At 34.9% G+C, this 15,754-nt stretch overlaps 1 protein-coding gene across 1 annotated transcript in view; it reads right to left on the reverse strand.

The window, feature by feature from the left end:
* Positions 1–15,754, reverse strand: part of DPYD (dihydropyrimidine dehydrogenase) — a 903,050-nt gene that overhangs the window by 606,541 nt on the left and 280,755 nt on the right. The window contains exon 8 of the mRNA XM_011969334.1: positions 6,810–6,897. Coding sequence (XP_011824724.1) covers positions 6,810–6,897 — 88 coding nt within the window. The remainder of the gene's footprint in view (positions 1–6,809; positions 6,898–15,754) is intronic.

Genomic DNA, 15,754 nt, shown 5'->3' on the forward strand with positions numbered 1-15,754 from the left:
TTTCTATAGATATGTTAATATGATCAAAGAATAATTGCCCTACATCTATTTTATCTCCTTCTGGGGCTTTGCATGAACTCATTAAGTAATGATTTAATGAACTCTCAGCTGGAATTCTATTTCCCTCATTTCCAAATTCTTGGGAGCCATTTTACAATTATACCCAAGTACTTACAAGTGACACTAGATTAAAAAATATTACAAATAAAAAAGTAGATTGGCAAAATACTCAAGACTTGCTTTTTGCTTACAATTAAGTCAGGTTTATTTTTAAAAATAATCTATTCATAGTTGCGGATAGTGACTAAACAATCTACATTTTTATCTGGGGATAGAAGTAACGTGAATGGTCTAAAAACTTTATTGCATTTTCCTCTAAATAAATAGAAAGTATACACAACTATGTACAATTTAGAAATTCCTGATTAAGAAGCCAATTAAGAGTAACTGTTATAGAGAAGAATTCTGGCTTTGTGAAGGCATGAGAGATTTAACTAAAGGCCACTCTGTAGCAAATTTAATACCACAATCTCTCAATGGATTTTCTTAATTATAATTATCTCTTCTTTGTCTGTTATAATATTTGGGAATCTTCACATTTAAAAAATATTATTTTCTGATGGTAACTAAAAGAAAACCAATTTGTGATAACAATGAGAAAAATGAGGCTAAATATAAAGACTAATTCTTCTTGAGTATGAGCTTACCCTCTTTAGAATCTTAAGTGAGATGCTGAAATGTAGACAGAGTCATATTGGCTTAGAGTCACAATTGAAGTATGGATATTTGCACTTGTTTTTTTTTTTCTTTCTTTCTTTATAAAACTCACTTTCCATGCTTTAGTTGCCATTAACTTCTTTTCTGTTACCTTTGATAGTCTTAATTTTCTTATCCATAAAAGAGTGTTAAGAATATCGACCTCAAGGACCATTTTAAGAGTTAAAAGGATAGATCATGTTAAGAATTGAGCCTGGAATAATATTCACTGTTACCGCTGTTATTACCAATATCACCACTTCTAATATCACTATTTCTATTTGTTTATTTCATTAATAGTGTAATACCAAAATTATAATAATGTAAAATGCATTCCCCCTGGGTTCGGGCAATGTTACAATCCTCCAAAAATTGCCAACTTTGTTAAACCACCTATAAATTTACTTTACAGTCAAAAGAGTTGCATTTTAAAATCAATAATTGAAAATACTTATAAAGTTCCTACTATGTACCAGCCACTTTGCTAGGCACCAAACATTTGTCAATGAAAAAGTCAGAGAGAATCTACAGTCTTTAAGAAGCTTAACTTCTAGTGGTGGAAACAAACATGTAACTAGTCAATTATAATAAAGGGGGTGAAGAAGTGCAATACTACAGTAAAAGTCCAGTCTGAACATGTAGAAAGAGAGCAGGAACATAGGGTTTGTGTGGGGCAAGGGGTGAGGAAGATGATTCATTAATCCAGGCTAAAGTATGAAGGTAGAGAGTAGATCATTACAAGTAAAATAATTGTATCAAATAGAAAAAAGGCATCTAAGTCAAGAATATAAATATGAAAATAAAGATAGCTCTAGACCCATGTCCAAAAATGGAGGCTAAAAAAACTTCAGATAAGGTAAAACTAAAAACAGTTCAGAATGGCTGAATCGCATAATTTAATAGGAGAAGTGACTAGAGACATAGCTGTGACCAAATCAAGAAGAGCCTTGAAAACCTTTGTGGGGACTTTTCTTTATCTGGAAGGAAATACAGAGTTATGGAAGAGTTTTAGTGAGGAATAATGATCAGATCCTATTTCAGCATGATTACTACTTTTGTTGTGTGAATAGTGGTGGCCAAAGAGACTGATTGAGGCCACAGCAGTATTCCAGTGGCATTAAGGGAGGGGAGTGGTGGTAGCAAGAAGTAAGTTCAAGGGAAATCTTTTGGGTAGACACAAGTAAAGCACTTGGTGTTGAAAAAGTGACTATTCATCTCTATAACATCTTCCTGTAGTTCCTGCTTCATAGTGACTATCATAATGGATTTTACTGCATTTTCCCTTTAACCCCTTCTTTCTCATGCACTGTAAAAACAAAAATTCAAAGAAAGAAAAACTTGTCAGAACAATATATAAAGTTTGATCAGTTACCTAAACGGGTCTTACTGGATGTTCTTTCCCTTGCATGCTTGTTTAACCTTTTTGGTACTATCATGTTTTATGAGGCTATGAGAGGAAATCTATCAGAAGATGGACAATCAGAAAGAGAAAAAGAAATGGGCTCCTTTAAAACAAAGATCAAAGGTCCGTCTCTTCAGTTATCTGTAACAGTGATTCTTAAACTTGGCTCTAAAGTAAAATTACCCACAGAACTTCAAAAATAAAAAAAAAAAACACGGAATTATACCCATGTCCAGTCCGTCTACCTGACTACGTCCCACTCCTGAAATTGTGCAATATGGTTGTTCTTTTTGAATGTCTTATGATATTTCTGACTCAATTTAATACAAACCTAAACACTTAATTCAGATTTCTTTATTGTTTTTTAAATTCTTAGCATAGTGTTTGGGACACTGATTGTAGTCATTCAATACTTATTTAACTCACTAATAGCTACTTACTGATAGGTGTTGAGTATACTATGGGAAAAAGGTGTTTAGTCCATCAGGGTCCTCACATTGCATAGCATTGACTATCAAACTTTAGAGCCACATTTAAAAAATACATTCTATTTTATTGCAGTGTGTATGTGCAAGCACACACATCAAACACACACACACACAGCTGAAAAACATTTTTCACAAAATAACACTTGCCCTAACCATAGCCAACACACTTTGATGTTTTCTATTCTATTATTTTCTGGTTATTTTTATAAAATAAAAAGGAAGAAACAATGGTTGTAACCTATTATGTCAATTTCAATACCAAACAAAGAAAGCCATCCAATATTTTTTAAAAGCCTTGTATAGTAGATGTTCCAATTCTACTTCTCAATACTGTCAGTAACATGCTGTCCAGGTGCTTTGATTTCAGTAAAACTACCAAAATTTTAGAGTCTTTAAAAAAGACTCCATTATTGTGAAGATAACAGACTGATTTTGAGTAAGACATAGGGCTTTATCTTAGTACTTAGAAGAAACTAAACTTCTCATGGCTCAAGAGACATAAATCTTCAGAAGTAATAATGATGTACATTCAATGAGATAATTTCCTTAATGAACTCTGGTAGTATTAGTTAGAGAAAACTCTAAAAGTGAGAGACTTTTCATGAGCAATGTCACACACAATAGTTAAAATCAGGAAACATGCAAACAGACTTATCTTAATACAGTGGGCTTAATGAACTATCTTCATTAAGTCATAGTTAATTAAAAATATTTTTTATTTTACACAATGTAACATAGAACAAGATGGTAGTTATAAATACACAAGATCAATAACTATGGCATTTCCAACTACAGAAAGAGAAAGTATCTCCTTTTTTTTTTCTTTATTTTTTAGACGGAGCATCACTCTGTCGCGAGGCTAGAGTGCAGTGGTAAGATCTCGGCCCACTGCAACCTCCGCCTCCCAGATTCAAGCGATTCGCCTGCCTCAGCCTCTCGAGTAGCCGGGACTACAAACACATGCCACCACGCCTGGCTAATTTTTGTATTTTTAGTAGAGACGAGGTTTCACCATGTTGGCCAGAATGGTCTTGATCTCTTGACCTCATGATCCGCCCACCTCAGCCTCCCAAAGTGCTGGGATGACAGGCGTGAGCCACCATGCCCGGTCTGGCATTTCCATTTTTAAAAACTACCTATGTAACCAACATGTATGCACCAGGTACTAAGAGTGTTTTCTTTGCTACTAAGTGCTTTACTGATCTCATGTGTCAAACACTAATGATGATGCACACCTGTAACAGAGACGTTTATTTCTACCCTCTCTCAATATCTGTCATCCCCTTTCCCTATGATTCTAGACATTTGATGGAGATTATGTCCACCAGCAAAAGGCAATACTTCCCGGCACCCTCTGTTGTTGCCATGCTTATATGATCAGTTTACAGACAATGAGATAAAAGAAGAATTGATTTGTGTCACTTCTGGCTCATAAATATAATAGTAAAGGAGCTGCTTCCCTCTTTCCAACTTCTATTAGCATGAATGTGAACATGGTAACTACCCATAGACCAAAGATGGAATTCAGGTTTGAAAATGGCTTACACTGTTACATGAGAAAGAACTAAATGTTTATATTGTTTTACCCTCTATTGCTTTCTGAAAGTGCCCAAACCTATATCCTAAATAATATGGAATTCCTATTCTACATTTCCTCCTACAAAATCAGTGAGGAAGGGTAAATAAAATAAGTGAGTAAAGTTTAATTACAATATAGAAGCAAGGTTAATGAACAAAAGCATGTAAGGTTGTGTGGCTGTCCAAGTAACCGACAGTTAAATGGTAATACAAAGGTCATAAATTCCCAAATCGACACACATGAGTGTCAAATAAACATTTCCTAGAGAATACGGCTACTTGTCTTTCACAGACTGAAGCCTTTCTTTTTTGACATGATGAATTTTTTTGTGTATGTTTCATACAAAATACTGAAATAGAGCATAACTGCATTCCTCACATCACTACACCAAAATGTCAAAGATTCACTTCTCAGCATGAAAATGCACAGCACATAAATATGAAAGGACTCTACATTCTAAATGCTGTATTCACACCTCAATGCAGAATCAAATGGAGACAACTGTATTGTGAACCAGTATAGCATTATCAAATAATATATTTATGGGGACATAACAGAATAAAATAAAAAAGTTGAAACTATTGATTGTTTCAGTTAGAAGGTGTTTCATGGTTATAACTACTCAGAGTGATGAACAATTTAATTATTCCAAGTTTTTGGAATAATTTGCTTCTTATGTAATTAATTTGGATATTTCAATGTATTGGCTACTTTATCGGTCCACATTTCTTCAGTACAGAGATCCTTTGTAGATGAAGTTCTTACAGATACATGTATTAATAATTGTATTAGTATATACTCAAGTAATGGAAAACATATCTCTCAGTATAATGGTGAATTTCAAATAGTTATTTGATAACATTATCAGTATTGCAGACCTAAAGCCTGATGAAATTTTCCACTTATTACTGACCAAGCATTTTTGATCATGTGTTTATTGACAGTAATTGGAACTTATAGACACCTGCCCAATTTCTTTACATTAAATTCTCAATACAAACGTAATGTTGAAAAGTAAAGCTAAAGTCAAATATAATATGCCTAAAAATAGAACCTAGGGAAAATATCAGATCTTGCCTCCTTCCTACTTTTGATATACACAATAATTATAATATTGTAATTAAGATGATATAGACAGATACTAACGGCAATAGCACCCAAAATTTTTTGAAAGGAAGGAGGTTCAGTTGAGACATTTAGGAGCTAGATGACAGTGCAAATTTATATTGCTTTCCATAATTTTTCACCTAAAAAACGGGGCTGACAGACATGGTCTCAGATACGACATTCTGATAAGAAAAGTTTAGTGGACAAAGAAGCATTAATAATGACTGCACTCTAGAAAGGCAATAAAAAAGGACAGCTGCCAAACGAACATTACTCAGTGTGTGATCACTTAAAGTGGTGATATTTAGAACTTCACATTCTGGGTGTGAACTGCCAAAGAGATAGACAAAGTAAAATACATGACGAAGGGTTTATATTAAAAATGAGTAACAGTTTAACACATTGCTCCCAACCATTTTAGTACCAAGGACCAGTCTCATGGAAGAAACTTTACCATGGACCAGGTTGGAGAAGAAGGATGGTATCGGGATGAAACTGTTCCACCTCAGATCATCAGGCATTAGATTAGTTTCAGATTCTCATAAGGAACATGCAACTTAGATCCTTCGCATGTCCAGTTCACAACAGAGTTTGCACTCCTATGAGAGTCTAATGCCATTAGATTCTAATCTAATCTAATGCTGATCTGACAGGATGCAGAGCTCAGGCAGTAAGGCTCACTTGCCCACTACTCACCTCCTGCTGTGTAGCCAGGTTCCTAACAGTACAGTACGACTTCATGGCCCTGAGTTTGGGGATCCCTGATTTAACATACTCAATTTATATGCCATAATTTCCCATAGTACAAATCATATCAGAGAATGAATATGACATGCATGAGGCAAAGACTAAGTCAAGTCAACTCACTTGTTCTCTTTGGTCTCTCAGTAAACACTAAGTGGAAGAAAAATGTTAGAAAACTCATTCCCTGTAACAAATTTAGGCAAAATATGAGAAAACAGTATACATTGAGTGCTTCAGGAGTAATACACTGTCTATGGGACTTTCAGAACACTGATGGAACATTTAAACAATTCAACCAAATAAGAAAAGTCTTCAGAAAATTTTGAAAACCGAGTAGCAAAAGGGAACCAGCCAACTCTGTCCTTCATTATCACTTTAGACAATTGTTGTATCATAAAAAGAAAGCTACAGCCTCTAGACAGATTCTGAGTTTCCGGTGACATGACTTGAAAATATTTTCTTCCTAGAGATTCTCACTGGTGACGATGGTGTGGTGAAAGAATGGGAAGATTAAAAAAAAAAATCTTGCCAAAATCTCTCCATAATTAAGGTGAAACAACACAACTACTTATAAAATAGAAATTTAGTGACTTGGCCAAACATTTCTATCTGTTACTCCCTGAATAAATACAACTTCCATCATGAAAATGTCTGAAGGCAGTCATTCTTCTGGATATTGCTAGGAAATAAAAAATACATTATAAATAAATATATTTAAGAGTAAACTACTCACCTATTCCAATGAAAGCAGCTTTGTAGCCTTTTTCTTTCAAAGTGCTAAGAGTCATTTCATTCACTGAAAGGCTTTTACCGCAAATTATCTATAAGAAACAACATTTTGCATAAGAAAATTTGGCAGTTGATTAATTAAAATCTTAACATCTAATATCAAAAAGAATGAAAAGTCTGGCAAAAATTCTATGAGACTCTATATAAAATGTGACAACATTTTTGTCTTTTAGTATACAGGTTTACATACACAAAATAGCATATAAATAGAACAGGAATATGTTCTATTAAGGGCTAAATGCAGAAGAAAAGCCAGTGTAATTAAAATCATCAGTAAGCTTCCATAGCTTGCATAATATGTTCAAAGCACGACGTGGGGCATTTAAATAATAAGATGATAAGATAACATTTCCAGCATCAATGTACAGTCAAGTAGGGGCAAATACATACACCAAAAAATATAATATAAAACAGGCTATAATCACCACATGTGTATGAGAGTTCAGAGGCTGGGGACATTCATTTTGCCTAAGCTTAGAAGATCAAGAATACAGAGAAGTGGGATTTCAAATAAGGCCTTTAAAAGGAAAATACAGGATTTTGATAGGTGACATTGTCAAGGGAAAATGAACAAAGTCTGGAAGCAGAGGGTAGTCACCCCTATTAAAAGTCACAATACTTGGGTCAGTTCTCAGATGAGACAATTTTCACTTCTGGAACCTGCTAACCAAAGAGGTGTCAGGGTCCCAAGGAATAAAGACCCTGAAACATCCCAGCAAGTCAATACTGTGATTCCCCTAGTCCTTTCCCAAAGGAAACTATGGTCATTTATCCAGGCAACTAAGCCCTGGAAAAAGGGGAATAATCGGACATTTCAAGGACTACCAAGTACTGGTTGTTCAGTAACATTGATACTTGGAGACATAAGAGCGGGTACCTATGGGGCAAGGCAAAAAATGGAGCCTGACTGAAGTCTAGTTCACAGTGGACCCCCTGAAACCACAACCCAGTCAATGATCATTCTCCTAGTCTCTAAGAGTATAATTGAAATTGTTACGCTTGTCAATTGAAGTAATCCCTACACTGGGTCTCTGGTCTGTGAAGTAAGAGCTATAAAAGCTATCGCAGTTGGGAAGGTCATATTAAAATATCTGAAAATCCAGCCAAGAGATTAAATCAAAGATAATATCCTATCCTGGGTGCAATGGGATGAAGAGAGATGGTAGTGGTCCCTGTCATATCCCCATTTAATCCACCAGCCTGTCCCCGGCCAACACCAGAGAATTTCTGGAGGATGACTATAAACGTCTGCAGGCTTAACTAAAGAGCAGTCCTGATTGCAGTTCCTGTTACAGATGTGGTATTTTTGCTAGAGAAGTTTTATAAGGCCACACATACACTGCATGTGGCCATTGATTTGGCAAATGCATACTCCTTCCACTCCAATTAGAGAAGGAGATCAGAAATAGTTCAGAGTCAGAGTATAGATAAGAATATTCATTTACAGTTTTGCCTCAGGGATATATCAACTCTTTTCAGTAATAATATATGTAATCTGAAGCGATCTGGACATCCCACAGAACGTCACAGTGATTCATTACATTGACGACATCGTGCAGATCAGACAGCATGAACAAGAGGTGGTGAGTATGCTGGAAACTGTTAAGATATCTGCCCTCCAGAAAGATGAACTCTATGATGAGGCTTCTCGAGTGAAGTTTAGAGATCCAGTTATTAAGTATGTGCCAATAAGTCCCCTTGAAAGTAAAAGACGAATAGCTGCATCTCACATTTCCTGCCATATAAAAGGAAGCACAATGCCTGGTAGGTTTGTGTTCTGAAGGCAAAACGTTCCTAAAAACAAAGTCCCTAAGCTGAGTCATAGAAGAAGAGCAATGTATATCCATGAAATGATAATTACAGCTACACTGAATAGTGCACCTAAGTGTACAGCTCTCTTCTAAGTACTGCATATACTGACTCATTTAATCCCCACAGCAGCCCCATGAAGTGTTATCAGTATTTTCATTTTACAGATAATGATACTAAAGGACAAGAGAGCTTACATAACCTTTATTGCAGTCACATATATAGTCTAATTTCAGAGCCAACATGCATAATTGCTGTGCTCTTGTGCCTCTTGAGGTTAGATGGCAGAGCTGGCACCATCCTCAAGGGCAAAGAACAGCATATTGTATGTGAAGACGTACTAAAAAGGTTGTGTTTCAGGAGTATAAAGTGCAAAGCAAGCAATGGAGCAAGAAGCTGGAGAGGAGAAGATGACTGGAACTGGATCATAGAGGGTCATGTTTTGTCTTCCTAAAATAGTAATTCTGTTTTTATATTGGCAGATATGGTAACTGTCAGAAAGTTTATAATAAGGGGACAATCAAGGTGAGATTAATACCTAATATTGAGAACTCTGGAAGGTATCAAACAACATTAAACTGGAACATTAATTAAATATGTATTATTCAAAGCATTTTATAGTAATTAATAGTATTACTATTAGAATTAGTAGACTTTGATGCCATTAAAATTATCTAATAGTGAGGCTTTAGAACTTTAATGTGTTCTAACTTTTAAATAATACATATTTTATTGGAAAAGGAAAAGAATTTCACTGTCTGTTTTATGAATCAAATGCCCTTCACACCAATATATAATACAGGTTAGACATAAAAGAAAACACCAGGTCCAGACTTGCTAATAGAATATTAGCAAACTGAATAGGAATGCCATTTTCAAAGTTGAGCAATGAGTTAATTGGTGGAGGTGATTCTCAAAATACTTAATCTTAGGTTTACTTTATTCAGTGCCTCTGCAGGAAGATTCAAGAAGACCTCTCAACCTTTTTGAGATGGTATTTGTGGGAGAAGGCACAGTAGTTTAGTTTAATAGTGACTTTTTGTGATTTATCAAAGAGGAATGAAGACATCCCAATCCTTCCACCACAGCAGAGTGAGCATGTCTTTGATTTTGTAACATACAAGAAAGATGCTCAGACATTTTGTATTTCTACAGTCTGATTCTACTGTAATACATAATAGTGTGCAAATGGGAATGGAAAACAGTTGAGTTTTCCTTTCGTGTATGGAAAGCTGCAAAGACAAGTATCTTGACTCTTGATATGAATCTACTGGGAAGGAGACCAGCAAGACGACTTTACCACGGACAGACATTGTGGGAAAGACGGAGGATGGTCATCATTGGGCAGCAGATCCCTGGTAGAAATGACGACAAAGCAATAACAAGGACATTCCATGGAGTGACAGGCACCAGACTTCTTTCCTTTCTGTGAATGAGAAACTATTCAAATTTCCCTTTCCTAAAAGCCAGAGGCCCCAAATATTTGCCATGCAAGAAATGATCTATTCTTAAAAAGAATTAGAAGAAAGATTCCTTGACAACAAAGGTAAAGCTCTGCTTATATTATGCCTTGGGAAATTGAGATGAAATGTGTGTTAACTAAAACTAGAATTGCAAGACAACTACAGCTATCAGGAACATCACGTTGGCTGATAAGCTATGAAATCTCAATGCCATTTGTTAAATAGATATGATGCCAGAAAAATAACATTATGGGCATTTGTTTGGTGTTTTTGTTTCTTTATTCCTGGTACTTTTATATATGTAATACTTTCCATCTTGATTTTCTTAGATACGGATAACAGTATATATTCTACCTTCCTCTAATAACTTTAGTAATTTATTATTAGATATTTCCTACCTAAATTCGGAATACAAATTCAATCTATTTCAAGTTCAGTGTAACAGTCACTACTTTAGTCCAACGGTTCTCAATGTCATGTACCCTGAGCCAAAGTTCCATCTAATAGTCTTTTAGGGATTTGATGAAAACTTTCTTTTAATACTATAATATGTATATATACACATAATAACATTTATTATGCAGTATAAATCTTCAGATAAAATAGGTGATGCCCATTATTTTTAAAAATCAAATAGAAACACACAGACTCTTCATGGTTTTCTAATAGAAAATTTGGTTAAATAGACCAAATACTTCCAGATGCTCTAAGATAGAAAATAAAATGAAGAACTTTTGAAAGTATTTTGCTTTCTTTACAAATGAAAATTTAGTGTACATGTTTCCTTGTAGGAGAGAAATAATATGATTTTATATTTATTTTCTAATACTACCTCACAATCACAGATATTCTTGGTTCAAACAACCATAGTGAAAAACAAGATGTTCTTAGAGGTCATCAAGAAAAAGATAATACCTGTATTAGATATTTCATCTCAAACTATGAAGCAGAAGAAATGTATAGAAATTACAAATTAAGTTAATCAATTAGAATTATATCAGAATACTTTGGGAAATGACAAATATACATATTTTAAATATGCAAAAATACAGTATCTTCATTCATATTTTATACTTTTAACTTTGAAAAATTAGAATATAAAGACCATGAAACAAAAATATGTATTTCTACTTAAATTCTGACTTGCATTACAAAAAAAAAAAGTATTTAATCTAAGTGATTTGTAACACTGACACAAATATCACAAGAGATTCTACTGAAGTGCATCTTAGCTTAAAAATAATTTGTAGGGGTCTATATTAGAATTTTTATTACAAAATTAAGAAGTTTTCTAAAAATAAACATCAGCTAAGAAGCCATTTCTCCTAAAGGGAATACACAATTTTATTACACTATAAATGATCCTTTGGTGTGAAATCAATTGAGAGTATACTTGGTAAATTAAAAAAATGCAAATATGGCTAATAAAGTGAAAAAAAACTGAATTCTACACAAGAATACAGAAGCAAATGAAAATACTATCCTACATAACTGTTGTCTATACAGGGAAAAATATACTACTTTCTGAAGAAAAATAAAAATAATAAAATACTGGAAACACATAGATGCTGACAAAGATTCTACTGAAACTAATAACTTTAAATGTTTTCATTATTCAATCTATAAAATGAAAATGAAATAAGTATACAACTCAAGATTTTAAAAGAAATAACAAGTTCCACTCTGATCTTGGTTATTTCTTCCCTTCTGCTAGCTTTGTGAAAATTTTGCTCTTGGTTCTCTAGTTCTTTTAGTTGTTATGCTAGGGTGTCGATTTGAGACCTTTCTAGCTTTCTGAAGTGGCACTTAGCGCTGTAAATTTCCCTCTTAACACTGCTTTAGCAGCATCCCAGAGATTCTGGTACATTGTCTCTTTGTTCTCACCGGTTTCAAAGAACTTCTTGAGTTCTGCCTTAATTTCATTGTTTACTCAGGAGTCATTCGAGAGCAAGTAGTTCAATTTCCAATTGTGTGGTTCTGAGTGAGTTTCTTAATCTTGAATTCTAATTTGATTGTGCTGTGGCCTAAGAGACTGTTAGTTATTATTTCAGTTATTTTGCATTTGCTGAGGAGTGTTTTACTTCCAATTATGTGATCAATTTGAGAGTAAGTGCCATGTAACTCCAAGAGCGGAACTGAAGGAGATAGAGACATGAAAAACCCTTCAAAAAAAAGAAAATGAATGAATCCGGGAGCTGCTTTTCTGGAAAAAAAAATATATATATACACACACACACATATGTGTGTGTGTGTGTATATATACCAATAGGTAGACTAATGAAGAAAAGAGAGAAGAATCAAATAAACACAATAAAAAATGATAAAGGGGATATGACCACTGACCCCACAGAAATACAAATAAGCATCAGAGAATAGTATAAACATTTCTATGCAAATAGACTAGAAAGTCTAGAAGAAATGGATAAATTCCTGGACACATATACCCTTCCAAGGCTGAACAAGGAAGAAGTTGAATCCCTGAATAGACCAATAACAAGTTCTGAAATTGAGGCAGTAATAAATAGCCTACCAACCAAAAAAAGCTCAGGGCCAGATGGATTTACAGCTGAATTCTAGCGGAATTACAAATAGAAGCTGGTACCATTTCTTCTGAAACTATTTGAAACAATTGAAAACAAGGGACTTCTCATTTTATGAGGCCAGCATCATCCTGATACCAAAACCTGGCAGAGATACAACAAAAAGAGAAAACTGCAGGCCAATATCCCTGATGAACATTGATGCAAAAATCCTCAATAAAATACTGGCAAATGAAATTCAGCAGCATATAAAAAGCTTATCCATCACAATCAAGTTGGCTTCATTCCCTAGGTGCAAGACTGGTTCAACACATGCAAATCAATAAGTGTAATTCATCACATAAAAAGAAATAAAGGAAAAAAAAAAACACATGATTATCTCAATAGATGCAGAAGTCCTTTGATAAAATTCAATGTCCTTTCCTGTTAAAAAATTCTCAATAAACTAGGTATTGATGAATATACCTCAAAATAATAAAAGCCATTTATGATAAACCCACAGTCAATATCATACCGAATGGGCAAAAGCTGGAAACATTCCCCTTGAAAACTGGCACAAGACAAGGATGCCCTCTCTCACCACTCCTATTCAACACAGTATTGGAAGTTCTGGTCAGGGCAATCAGGTAAGAGACAGAAATAAAGAGTATTCAAATAGGAAGAGAGGAAGTCAAACTGCCTCTGTTTGCAGATGACATGATCCCATATCTAGAAAGCCCCATTAATCAGCCCAATAGCTTAAGTTGATAAGCAACTTCAGCAAAGTCTCAGGATACAAAGTCAGTGTGCAAAAACTGCTAGCATTCCTATATACCAACAATAAGCAGACAGCCAAATCATGAATGAACTCCATTCACAACTGCTACAAAGAGAATAAAATACCTAGGAATATAGCTAACAAGGAAAGTGAAAAATCTCTTCAAGGAGAACTACAAACCACTGCTCAAAGAAATCAGAAAGGGCACAAACAAATGGAAAAACATTCCATGCTCATGAATAAGAATAATTAATATGAAAATAGGCATCCTGCCCAAAGCAATCTATAGATTCAATGCTACTCCCATTAAACTACCATTGACATTCTTCACAGAGTTAGAAAAAGATACTTTAAAATTCATATGGAACCAAAAAAGAGCCCACATAGCCAAGACAATCCTAAGCCAAAAGAACAAAGCTGGAGGCATCATGCTATCTGACTTCAAACTATACTATAAGGCTACAGTAACCAAAACAGCATGGTACTGGAACAAAAATAAACACACAGACCAATGTAACAGAATAGAGATCTCAGAAATAAGACCACACAAACAACCATCTGGTCTCTGACAAACCTGTCAAAAACAAGCAATGGGGAAGGGATTCCCTATTTAATAAATGGTGCTGGGAAAGCTGGCTAGCCATATGCAGAAAATTGAAACTGGACCCCTTCCTTACACCTTATACAAAAATTAAATCAAGATGGATTAAAGGCTTACATGTAAAACCCAAAACTATAAAACTCTAGAAGAAAATCTAGGCAATACCATTCAGGATATAGGCACAGAAAAAGATTTCATAATGAAAACGTCAAAAGCACCTGCACGAAAGCAAAAATTGACAGATGAGATTTAATTAAACTAAAGAGCTTCTGCATAGCAAAAGAAACTATCATCAGAGTGAATGGGCAATCTACAGAATGGGAGAAAATTTTTGCAGTCTATCCATCTGACAAAGGTCTAATATGAGAATCTACAAGGAACTTAAATGACTTTACAAGAAAAAAACCAACCCCATTAAAGTGGACAAAGGAGGTCAGGCCCGGTGGCTCATGTCTGTAATCCCAACACTTTGGGAGGCTAAGGCAGGCAGATCACTTGAGATCAGGAGTTCAAAACCAGCCTGGCCAACATGATAAAATCCCATCTCTAATACAAATACAAAAAATTAGCCATGTGTGGTGGCGGTCACCTGTAATCTCAGCTACTTGGGAGGCTCCGGCAGGAGAACAGCTTGAACCCAGGAGGTGGAGGTTGCAGTGAGCCAAGATAGTGTCATTGCACTCCAGCCTGGGTAACAGTGAGACTCCATCTTCCATCTCAAAAACACAAACAAAAAACAAAAACAAACAAACAAACAAAAACTTAGGCAAAGGACATGAACAGATATAAGAAATAACAGATAAGAGAAATAAGACATTTATGTGGCCAAAAAAACTTATGAAAAATGCTCAAATTCATTCAATCATTGGAAAAAATGCAAATCAAACCCACAATGAGATACTATCTCACACCAGTCAATATGGTGATTATTAAAAAGTCAAGAAACAACAGACGCTGGTGAGGCTGTGGAGAAATAGAAATGTTTTTACATTGTTAGTGGAATGTACATTAGTTCAACCATGTGGAAGACAGTTGGCGATTCCTCAAAGACCTAGAACCAGAAATACTATTTGACCCAGCAATCTTATTATTGGGTATATGCCCAAAGGAATATAAACCATTCTGTTATAAAGATACATGCATGTGTATGTTCACTGCAACACTACGCATAATAGCAAAGACGCGGAATCAACTCAAATGCCCATCAATAATATACTAAAGAAAATGTGGTACATACATATACCATGTAATACTATGCAGCCATTAAAAAAATTAGATCATGTCCTTTGCAGGGACCTGGATGGATTTGGAAGCCATTATCCGCAGAAAACTAACACAGAAACGGAAAACCAAACCCTGTATGTTCTCACTTACAAGTGGAAGCTGAACAATAGGAATACATGGACACAGGGAGGGGAATAACACACACTGGGGTCAGTTGAGTGGGGCAGGGAGAGGGAGAGCATCAGGATAATTAGCTAGTGTATGTGAGGCTTAATACCTAGGTGATGGATTGACAGGTGCAGCAAACCACCATGGCACATGTCTACCTATGTAACAAACCTACATGTCCTGTACATGCATCCCAGAATGTAAAATAAAATAAAATAAAAATAAATTTTAAAAAAGAGAAAAACAAATAAAAATTAAACTAAAGAGCTTTTGCACAGCAAAAGAAACTACCATCAGAGTGAACAGGCAACCTACAGAATGGGAGAA

This window comes from Mandrillus leucophaeus, unplaced genomic scaffold (assembly GCF_000951045.1).
Source record: "Mandrillus leucophaeus isolate KB7577 unplaced genomic scaffold, Mleu.le_1.0 Scaffold884, whole genome shotgun sequence".
NCBI lineage: Eukaryota > Metazoa > Chordata > Mammalia > Primates > Cercopithecidae > Mandrillus > Mandrillus leucophaeus.